This window comes from Saccostrea cucullata, unplaced genomic scaffold, assembly GCF_032062105.1.
Source record: "Saccostrea cucullata isolate Sc308-1 unplaced genomic scaffold, CSIRO_AGI_Scuc_v1 ctg3534, whole genome shotgun sequence".
NCBI classification, from domain to species: Eukaryota; Metazoa; Mollusca; class Bivalvia; order Ostreida; family Ostreidae; genus Saccostrea; species Saccostrea cuccullata.
In genome coordinates this window covers 85,380-97,500 of record NW_026921127.1, presented here as the reverse complement: position 1 = coordinate 97,500, position 12,121 = coordinate 85,380, and the positions used below count along the sequence as shown (strand labels likewise).

The following is a 12,121-nucleotide window of genomic DNA, read 5'->3' as shown; positions in this document are numbered from 1 at the left end:
CCCTGGGGGAGGGGGTGTAAAATTCAAGTGCCCCCCCCCTACCCCCCGCCCAGTTTACTTTCAGTTCTGATCTGATCTGTGTTTTTTCCTAGCCAGTTGCTCAGGTGAGCGATGTGGCCCCTGGGCCTCTTGATTTTTTTTTTTGCTTGTCAACTTTTTTTGAGTAAGTAAAAATATTTTTCTCAGGTTGCCCCCCCCCCCACTTTCAAAAACGATGCTACGTGCCTGCACTTTATTAAAAAGTTAAAAGTGCTTATATACAGCATACATTTTTTTTAAATTCAGGTCATTCAAGCTCATTATTTACGTCACCGGGCAATTTTCACCAACTGTATTCCTCACAATGAGAGTTTTACTGATGCCAACGATCAACCATTGACATTTCGCAAATCAGGTGACAATGGTAAGTTAAAGATTCTTTTTGTTGTGAATTTTTGTTTTGTCAAATTCCACAAGGTAACACCAAAACCTATTTATTTTATTCTCTGATTTTGAAAATCAATCCCCCCACTTGACAAATAATCAGTATACCTTTTACTAATAACAATCTGTTTTCGTATTTTGAATAATTTTTTTAAGCTCACCTGCGCCGAAGGCTCAAGTGAGTTTTTTTTGGTCAAAATTTGTCCGTCGTCTGTCGTCTTTGTCGTAAACTTTTAACATTTTCATCTTCTTCTCAAGATCCGCTAAGCCAGTTTCATTCAAACTTGCCACAAAATACCCTTGGATGAAGGGGAAACAAGTTTGTTCAAATGAAGGGCCACGCACTTTTTAAAGGGGAGACTATTATGAATTAGAGAAAAATTAATGGCATTTTTAAAAAAAATCTTCTTCTCAAGAACAACTGGGCTGGGAAAGATGAAACTCATATGGATTCATCCTGAGGTAGTGTAGATTCAAGTTTGTTCAAATCATGACCCCCAGGGGTAGGGTGGGGCCAAATCGCCGATCAAAGTTTAACATTGGTATATAAAGGCAAAATCTTTAAAAATCTTCTTTTCCTGAACCACTGGACCCTGACCAGGAAAGATGAAACTCATGTGGAATCATCCTCAGGTAATGTAGATTCAGGTTTGTTCAAATCATGACCCCAGGGGTAGGGTGGGTCCAAAATGGCCGATCAAAGTTTTACATAGGAATATAAAGGAAAAAATCTTTAAATAATCTTCTTTTCCAGAACCACAGGGCCAGAAAAGATGAAATTCATGTGGAATCATCCTCAGTTAGTGTAGATTCAAATTTGTTCAAAGCATGTCCCAAAGGGTAGGGTTGGGTCAAAATGGATGAGCAAAGTTTAACATAGGAATATATATAGGGCAACCTTTTAAAATCTTCTTTTCAAGTATTTCAAAGCCACGATTAGTAATATTTACATGGATTCATCCTCAGGTAGTGTAGATTCTATTTGGTTCAAATTGTGATCCCCTGGGGGGGGGGGGGGTAAATTCAAGCCCCCCCCCCCACCTCAGTAAACTCTTTGTTCTGATCTGATATGTGATTTTACCTAGAACGTTTGCTCAGGTGAGCGCTGTGGCCCCTGGGCCTCTTGTTTGTTATGAAAAGTTTAAAAAGAGTTCTATCCATACATTTCTTGATATATACGAGGGTTGTCCGTAAAGTTCGTGGACAAGCTCAAATTTAAAGAAAGATGGTGTCATTGATATTTATTATTAACATATTTATAATCCTTTCTAAATATCAATTACAAAATGTAAAATAATATTCAATTTCAAACAAATATTTATAATGATGGCTTCATTATTAGACTTGGGATGGTGACCCGGAGCACCGCAAAATTTTAATTAAAAAAGTTACCTATCACTTTATAAATTTCATTTGTATTTTTCAAAATTCTGCGGAAATTCGGATTGCTTTTACATTACGGGGTTGACAAATGTTATAACTACAAACCTGCAAAAACTGAACGTTCAGAGTTCAGAAGTGGCTGAGAAATCTAGGTTAGAATCTATTAAGGCAGGATCGGCTTTGTTCAAAAAAGAGACGTTTTCGGAATAGGCGGAGCAGTGAGCAGTGATAAAATTCTGTGAAGACATCGGAAAAAAACTAACAGAGACCCTGAAATGCTGTAATCATTCGGGAAAATATAGTTTAGAAAGCCGTTCTTATGTATTTAGTTGAAAATAAAATTTTCAGACGGAAGGAACAGTTTACAGGATGACATGCGTGAAGAAAGACCATCATTCTGAGATTGCGGTGCTGTAAAGAGTTAATTTTGTAACGTAATTTTGCCGTATTTCCTTAAATATAGTCGTTTTTAGTGGGCAGAGGTAGGATGATTGCAGGTAATGAGACAGACATTGTTAAATATTATTTTACGTATGAAACCTGAACATTCTTTGTTGAAAAAAGTTACATGTACTCGTATTCAGCTTTTGACGTCAGGTAACGTCAAGGATTTTCGATTAAGTGCTCCGGGAATGAGTTTGTGTCTTTTTGTATCTGATAAAAATATAACTATTTGTGCTTTGTTTTTGTTGAAAACTTCCATAATAACAAAACGAAACATGAATTTAGTGAAAATGATAGTTTTAAATATTTTTTCAATGTTTGTCAGTAATTATCAATGTTGTCCACGTACTTTACGGACAACCCTCGTATATGAAAGATTACATAAGTACTATTATTTCATCAACATAATTATGAGGATTTCACCTGCAGATCACTATTAAAAAAGCAAAACTCTACATTTTGTCAACGTGTAATGGATAAATGTTAAATAAGATATTTGATTGGCATATAAGATTGTGATTTATTGAAAATTATATCCGTTTCCTGTGGTTTTATTCTTTATTTCATATCAATTTTGATTCCTTTGTGATATCTACTGCTATTGTTTACCTTCCTTAAGAAGGCTTGGGGGGGGGGGGGTTTCAACAAATTAACCACCAAATAAAACTTAATTTTCTAGATATGATATTTTAAGCTGTCAACTATCATTACGCAACAAAAATTTAATATACATCTGATTGAAGTTTTGAAATTCGATTATTTTTTATATATCTTGATATCAAGCTCTTCTTCTAAAGGAGGCCAGTATAGTTTAAAATGGACACAACGCCCCAGCCCTCTTAATTATGCCTTTTGTTTGATTTCAGTATATGTTTACAGTGGTGGTTCGGGGGCGGCTATTATGGAGGGTAATATAACGTTGTCTAACGGCGTGGTTCATGTCGTGGATCAGTTGCTGGGACTCGTGTACAACACCATTCGTGACCAAATTCAAAAAGAATCCATGTAAAATTTCTGTATTTTAGGCCGTCTTTAGAAAGCTTAGAATGCTTGTCCTCACCCGACTCAGAGTAATATTATTGAATCGGTGTTTAGTAATTTAAAAGAAAAAAATTCTTTCCAGAACATTTTAAAACATTTGTAGAGAGGGTAAAAGGAATAAAAATATTGTGTCAGGGTTTCTCTGAAAACAGTATTGAATTCGGTATTTTAGCTCTTCTGAGCTAAAGGCTCAAAGAGGTTATGCTTTGGCAATTTGTGCGATGTGCGTAAACCTGTTAGAATGTTGGCCAAAACTCAAGAACTCGCCAATCAATGTCAAATTTGTTACAGGGTATAATCCTTGGCCCAAGGCCTACCATTTATACTAAAACTAGGGTTGGAACCCTAGACCTTAAAGAAGGGGAGATTAACAGGAATATAAAACCAAAAGTACTGGTAACTTAAAAATTTTCTTCACAAAAACCACCAGGCAGATTTTAACAAATCAAACATACAAGGATCAGGATATATTGAAAATTAAAATTTTACGGGGAATTACTCTGGGGCAAAGGGCCTGGTCTCCAGGTCACGTCAAAGTTGACCAAAATTTACACTTAATAAAAACGTTTTTTTTTTGCTCACTATAATGACTAGGATCATTTAATCTTGTAAGTTGATGCATCTTAGGACTTGTTAACTCAAAAGTAGGTCACGGTGACTTTTTTTTTTATTTTGCGGACATTTGATTTCAAATTGATTTTAGGGCAAATTTTAGACACTTTAAGGTTGATGATCATCAAACTTTGTCAGTTGATGCATCTTGGGTCCTCGAACAAGGTAAATTTAAAAGTAGGTCACCCTGATCTACTTTTTGAATTTTTTCTCTTATCTTTTTTCGAAAACATTTGATCACATTATATCAGACATTGAGAGGTTTAGAATAATCAAATTTAGCAAGTTGATGTATCTTGGGACCTTGAACATATTTATGAAAAATTAGGTCACTGTGATCTACTTTTTGAATTCTGAAGGCATTAATTAATTTTCAAATTGTTTTAAAGGCATATTTTGCATACTTTCAGACCTATGATCATTTAACTTGATTTTGATGCATTTTTGGTATGAAAAGGTCAACCAAAATGTAGGTCATGGTGACCTACTTTTGACATTTTATGGATATATTTTAGTATTTCAGGTACTTATTGATTTAGAATCATCAAACTTTGTCAGTTGATGCATCTTTGGTTTTCGGAGATCTTTGACCAAAAGGTAGGTCACGGTGATCTATTATTGAATTTTGAGGCTGTATTTTAGTATCTCTGGTACTTACTGAATAAGAATCATCACACTTAATCAGTTTTGGCATCTTGGATTTTCGGAGAATATCAACCAAAAAGTAGGTCACTGTTACCTACTTTTGACATTTTATGGCTAAATTTAAGTATCTCGGGTTCTTATTGACTTTGAATCATCAAACTTTGTCAGTTGAGGCATCTACTTTTTGAATATCGCAGGTACTTACTGACTTAGAATCATCAAATAAGGCATCTTGGGTTTTCGGAGAACTTCGACCAAAAAGTAGGTCACCGTGACCTACCATTGACATTTCATGGCTAAATATAAGTATCTCTGGTGCTTACTGAATTCGAATCAACAAACTTTGTCTGATGAGGCATCTTGGACCTTAGGAAAATGTTGACCAAGATGTAGGTCACAGTTACTTACTCTTGAAAATCTCAGTTACTTATTGGCTTAGAATCATCAAACTTTGCTAGTTTAGGCATCTTGGGTTTTCGGAGAATGTCAACCAAGAAGTTGGTTACGGTGACTACATTTGACATTTTAAGGCTAAATTTAAGTATCTCGGGTTCTTATTGACTTTGAATCATCAAACTTTGTCAGTTGAGGCATCTACTTTTGAATATCGCAGGTACTTACTGACTTAGAATCATCAAATAAGGCATCTTGGGTTTTCGGAGAACTTCGACCAAAAAGTAGGTCACCGTGACCTACCATTGACATTTCATGGCTAAATATAAGTATCTCTGGTGCTTACTGAATTCGAATCAACAAACTTTGTCTGATGAGGCATCTTGGGTCTTAGGAAAATGTTGACCAAGATGTAGGTCACAGTTACTTACTCTTGAAAATCTCAATTACTTATTAGCTTAGAATCATCAATCTTTGCTAGTTTAGGCATCTTGGGTTTTCGGAGAATGTCAACCAAGAAGTTGGTCACGGTGACCTACATTTGACATTTTAAGGCTATATTAAAGTATCTCGGATACTTATTGGCTTGGAATCATCAAACTTTGTCAATTGAGGCATCTTGGGTTTTCGGAGAACATCGACCAAAAAGTAAGTCATAGTGACCTACTTTTTAATAACTCAAGACACCATTGTCTTAGAATCATCAATCTTTGTCCATTAATGCATCTTGAGGCCTCAGAAAATTTTAATCTAAAAGTAGGTCACTGCGACCTAAGAATTATCAAACTTTGTCAGTTGACGCGTTTTGGGTCTTATGATAGAGCTGGAGGCTTCAAATAGATTGATTGATTGTATACTGTTTAACGTCCCTCTCCAGAGTATTTCACTGATATAGAGACGTCACCATTGCCGGTGAAGGGCTGCAAATTTAGGCCTATGCTCGGCACTCAGGGCCATTGAGCAGGGAGGGATCTTTATCGTGCCACACCTACTGTGACACGGGGCCTCAGTTTATACGGTCTCATCCGAAGGACCGCCCCATTTAGTCGCCTTTTACGACAAGCAAGGGGTACTGAGGACCTATTCTAACCCGGATCCCCACGGGATGGCTTCAAATAGAAGTGATAGGTTGTACAATTTATCAGAAGAGCGATTCAAGGCCCCTGGGCCTCTTGTTTAATCAGTCGATCAGGAGAGGGCAACCAAACCGTTAAAGATGACCTTATGTATATTAATCCAAGTGTCGAAATAAGATTGCACAGGGAACCTTCTTTCTCCAAACATTTTATTGGTATAAATGACAACATTAACAGATATTTTTTTAAATAATGTTTATCTGAGAAATAATGTATATTTCACTATTATGAACCTCAAAGCTTGTGTTTAAACAGGTCGAGACCACTACCTTATATGGAAGGCAATTTTCAACACGTGACGATGTCTTCGTCACGCCCGTTCTCCAATCAACTGAAAGAGTCCCAAAGCATAACAGTCCACCGCGTGTTTACGATTCAATGGCTACACGTGGTTTTCGTCGGTTTACTGCACAAAATTTAACTCGTCACCGGAAAAACTGTAGAGCTTCTTTATAACTTTATTAGACCGAAATTGAAAGATTATATTCTAAAGACACTGCTCCATGCTCACATTTAATATTGGAGTTGTTTTAGATGATTAACAGTTGCTTCGAATATCGTACAAACGCTTTGACTTTTGCATATACATAAAACACTTTCTGATAATATTGAGGGGTTAAATAATAATTGCACACTTTCTCCTGCTGTCTAAAAACAAGGACCTATATACTACCTGCGAAAGCTATGTACACGTTTATCACGTGAAAAAAAACCTCAATATTTTATCGACACGATAGCACTTATACGTCTCTTTCAACAATGGTATACTAGGCCGATGTATTATAAGTTGATATAAGGCTTCATAAAGCAAATTTTGCAAATGTGAGCATAGAAATGAAAGATTATACACCATTTTAAATATTTACTTCACAAATTTAAAAAAAGAATTGAAAATAAGTTTCCAAGGGGCAGTTCAAGTTGGCTTTAATTTTCAACACAGCTAGGTACTTGTAGTAGCCCACAATGCATTGTGGCTCATTCAGCAGTAGGTAAAGTAAACATACTAGCTAATTTACTTGCAAATTTATTCTGACGTCAGAAAATCTAGTGGTCTCGACCTGTTAAAGCCAATGCCTAGCTATGATCACCTGATGTTTTGTGTTAAATCTGTATTAGTCAAGGCGTTTTATCGACATGTCTATGTCAGTGTCTACTTAATTGAAATAGTAACAGGTTCATGATTTGGGTCAACTTTCAGAGGACTGTTGCCCCGGTGTACATGAAACTGAATTATAATTATCACATTTACAGTATAAAAGTTAACCACTGAATTGAAAATTGAAAGAATTAAATCCAAACAGACAAGGCATTATATTATCAGAATTACATGGAGACAAGAGAATCTGATTTGCCATAATTTGTAGTGTTAATTTAAAACAGTTCTGCCGTGAAATTCAAAGTCCCGCGCTATCAACACATCTTTCACAAATCAACGTGTTATAGACATTGTGTTTTTTAAATAAATTGTTATTTTTTTTTTTTTAGGAAATTTGATCAATTAATAAATTTAGGCACAGAAAAAATAAGGAGTGCCTTTGTTCAGCCTTCGGGGGTAACCGTCTTCGCGCCTTTTGACAACGCCTTCCAAAAAATTGCGAACATACCCTGGGCAAATCTTACCTATAACCAGACATTAGCGGACATGGTAACTATATCTACCACAGTTGTATTATTCTAAGATGAATAAAATCTTAATTTTTATGCTCAACCTCAAACATTTTTTACATGCAAAAATTATTTAAATATTTTAAAAATGGGGAATAACTGTTTTTATTTTTTTGGGGGGGAGGGGGGGGGGAAATTGAGTTGTTGCCATTTGCAACAAAATGTGCTGTTTCCAGAAGATTTTCATGAAAACATTTTTAGTCCTGAAAAATACTTAAAGAAAAATTACAGTTTTGTTTCGAATGATAAAATAGTAAAAAATTCAGATTTCTTTGGCACCGTTCTTTCTGACAAAAATAACTACTACCAGAATTTTAAAGAAAAATTTTCATGCAAGTAACTCTGAAAATATAGGTTGGAAAAATTCATAGATGTTTTTAGCCAGCCTGTGTGGATTAGGAAGATTTCACTAGAACCAGATCATTATAGCAACGGGGCTGTGTAGCAACACTTGTTATAGCGTCGGATCAGTATTAGCAATGTATCATCATGATACTGGATCTTTAAAGCAATAGATAATTGTGACTATGGATCATTATAGAACCTGATCATTATAGCAACTCATCAACTTGTAGAATCTGGTCCATTTTATGTAGCATCGATTTTAAAAGGGGAGGGGCAATCCTACCTAAAAAAAATTGACAAGCCAAAAAAAAGTCAAGCTCCTTAATCCTATTTGGGGGGTGGGGGGTGGAGGTAGGTTGGACTTCTCTTGGTGCCAAATTTACACATATAATATTACGTTACCTTTATTTGATATTATACTGTAACTATGAGTTGGGGGGGGGGGGGGGGGGCAACCAGCCCTCTGTTAACATGTACCTGTGATATAGCAGTTTTCGGTAGTTAATTTTATTGTGTTTTTTCCAGGTTATTCGACTGCATATTTTGATGCTCAACAACACAGTAAGAATTGCTTCTTTTCCAGCAATGAGCGGATACGATAGTCGTCAATACAGACAAACCATGTATAAAAACGAAAGAGTCATCATCTATAATGACAGAGATGGTAAATACCGTATGAGCAGAATTTTTAGCGAGGATTTAATTTTGGCATTTTTAGCGAGGATGCCAAGGTCGCTAAAATTGTATATCGCTAAAATTAATTACACTTTATTTGCAAAAGCTTCTTTAGAGAGCTTTTTTAAATCGCTTAAAACATTTCGCTAAAGATGAAATACCTATTTTTAAGGACAAATCGCTAAATTTGCGTCTCGCTAAAATGTCCACTTATATGGTGGTTGTGTGTAGGTTTAGATAAATAAGGCATATGAAAAAAAATCCCTTTTACCCAGAAAAAAACTGGTTTAATTTTAGATATAACATTTAGAATGATTTCTCTCTTCTGTATCTATTTCTTTACATGGAAACCTATTGTACAGCCATTGTAAAAAAAATACGGAATTTTTTTTCAGTTCTTTTAAAGTTTCATTTTTCATTTTATTTTGTAATATTATAATTATTGTGTCTGCTTTATTTTGAATGTTAGCAGTCTTCTAAGCGAATTCAATAAGGAGAATACTGCATGATATATTCCTTATCTTTCCAAAACCTTTAATTGATAATACTTTTTTGAGAGGAGAAACCGTGCAACGTATTAAGTACAATTTCTTTTCTAGAGACATGGGTACACGGTGGTAACGTGAAAGCTCGCATAATCAGGCCGGATATAGAGACGGTAAACGGTTTGGTCCATATCATCGACTCCGTACTGGGCATTCCCTACCTGGATCTTCCCATGTTGATCTGTCATGATATCTGGTTGTTGTAAGTGCTGCTAATTGATATTCATACACATTTTAATGATCATCAGATGTAACTTTATTCCTGGGCAAATGACAAAAAATATGACGCCTCCAATGACAAGTTTTGTTGATATCATTGTCTTTCACAATCTTTAGCTAAGGGAATAAATTTATTTCATAAATTGCAGGCGCACATACGACTTTATGATAAGAGTTGGACTAAAGAACTACCTGACAGACCGTAGATTCACAGCAGAGACGTGCAGTTTTGAAAAATCCGGCTATCCCTTTAATTACGTATCAGCCGTGCATACTAACCAGGACACGACCTGCCCTATGTACTGTAGCCTGGCCCCGTATCAGAATCAATACCCCTGTAACTCTGCCCTATGTCAGCCCAGCCTCTGCCCCACATACTGTGCCCAGGAAATTTACCAAAATCAGTACCCCTGTAAAACAGCCATGTGTATACTTCCGGGGTCTAACTGCCCCACCTACTGTTCGCAGCCCGATTACGCTAATATCCATCAATGTCTTATGAATTGTAACATGACCTCAGCAACCCAGTGTCAGTATGTCGTGTACTGTAGAGACCCCAGCAATGCCAACAAAGCTCCGTGCAATACGTATCCGTGCAACATGTTAAACACAGGGACACAGAGTGGTGCAGATTACGACATGGGATGTTGCGGAACTAGCAGAGTTGCATGTGAATTCACGGTCTTCGTTCCCAATTCTAGTGCTGTAGACTATTTTTCACTGTCGCTTAATGGCTTCAGGGTCATGATAGACACACCACGATTTCAGTATGTAAGTGAAGATAAAAGATGCTCATTGAACGGAAGTGAATTATTTTTTTATTATCAAAAAAGGGAGATGAATAATATGAGAGTTTTCAGAAATAAAAAAGATAATTTTAATGTAAAGTTCATTTGTATAAGGGGTAACAACCTAAACAATTAATAAAGGAGAATCCATTCTCTGTTAAGTCGATATCTCAGGGTTGAAAAATGTTTTTAAAATTTTAAAACGTCAATTATAATGTATTTATGTTGATGCTTAAAAAAAGAAGTAGGTCAAAGAAATGAATTTCATTCAATCTTCCATTTAAAAATCATAATCTAGTATTTGGTCAAAAAATACAGTATTAAAAAAGTATCTACTCTTTGTAAAAAAAATGAAATAAATCTTCAAGTTTCTTGCAACTCTTCCCTTTTTGCTGATCTATGGTTAATAAGCATGCAACTTAAAGAAAAGAATTTTGATCTCTATATTAATAATCGTTATATATTTATCCAGGAGAGTGTTAATAAATGATGTTTAATATTTTTAATTTTGTTTTCAGTTGTTTAAGCGGCTCATTGCTCCTGGTAGAATTTACTTAGAGAAGCTTACAAATGGTAACCACCAGATAAAAATGCTAAACGGCGAGACAATAAATGTCTCTAAAGCAAACGACAGAGGTAATTACAGTTTGTTTTCTTGGTAATTACAGTTTCTTGTTCTTGTAATTAGATTGTTGTCTTGGTAATAACAGTTTTTATCCTTGAAATTACAATTTGTTGTCTCAATAATTACAGTTTCTTGTCCTTGTAATTAGTTTGTTGTCTCGGTAATTACAGTCTAGTATTTTAAGCTTGGTAATTATAATCTGAGTAATGTTAGTATTGTTATCTCTGTTATAACTTATTTGTTATTTTGTAATAACAATTACGTAATGTTATCTAGGTAACTACACTCCAGTAATGTAATTTTGGTAATTACACTTCAGTAATGTTATCTAGGTAATTACACTCCAGTATTGTAACTTAGGTAATAACACTCCATTAATGTTTTCTAGGTAATTACACTCGAGTAATGTTATCCAGGAAATTATATACCAGTAATATTATGTAGGTAATTATACTCCAGTAATGTTATCCAGGTAATTACACTTCAGTAATGTTTTCTGATTTATTACACTCCAATAATAATATCCAGCTAATTACACTCCAGTAATGTTTTCTGAGTAATTACACTCCAGCAATGTTATCTAGGTAATTACACTCCAATAATATTTTCTTGATAATTACACTCCAGTAATGTTATCTAGGTAATTTCACCCCAGTAATGTTTTCTATGTTATTACACTCCAGTAATATAATCTAGGTTATTACACTTCAGTAATGTTATCTAGGTAATCACACTCCACTATTGGTATCCAGATAATTACACTCCAGTAATGTTATCCAGGTAATTACATTCCAGTAATATTATATAGGTAATTGCACTTCAGTAATGTTATCTAGGTAATTACACTCCAGTATTGTAATTAAGGTAAAACACTCCAGTAATGTTATCCAGGTAATTACATACCAGTGTTTTCTGATTTATTACACTCCAATTATAAAATCCAGCTAATTACACTCCAGTAATGTTTTCCGAGTAATTACACTCCAGCAATGTTATCTAAGTATTTACACTCCAATAATATTTTCTTGATAATTACACTCCAGTAATGTTATCTAGGTAATAACACCCCAGTAATGTTTTCTAGGTAATTACACTCCAGTAATATTATCTAGGTTATTACACTTCAGTAATGTTATCTAGGTAATTACACTCCAGTATTGTTTTCTAGATAATTACATTTCC

The 12,121-nt window shown here is 35.0% G+C and overlaps 1 protein-coding gene across 2 annotated transcripts in view; it reads left to right on the top strand.

Annotated features, from left to right (window-relative positions):
- LOC134259226 (uncharacterized) overlaps positions 1-12,121 on the top strand; it is a 30,684-nt gene that overhangs the window by 11,869 nt on the left and 6,694 nt on the right. For both annotated transcript variants that reach the window (XM_062741828.1, XM_062741827.1), the window contains exons 6-12: positions 286-403; positions 3,117-3,255; positions 7,563-7,722; positions 8,613-8,751; positions 9,362-9,509; positions 9,676-10,297; positions 10,833-10,950. In XM_062741828.1, the coding sequence (XP_062597812.1) occupies positions 286-403; positions 3,117-3,255; positions 7,563-7,722; positions 8,613-8,751; positions 9,362-9,509; positions 9,676-10,297; positions 10,833-10,950 (1,444 nt within the window). The remainder of the gene's footprint in view (positions 1-285; positions 404-3,116; positions 3,256-7,562; positions 7,723-8,612; positions 8,752-9,361; positions 9,510-9,675; positions 10,298-10,832; positions 10,951-12,121) is intronic.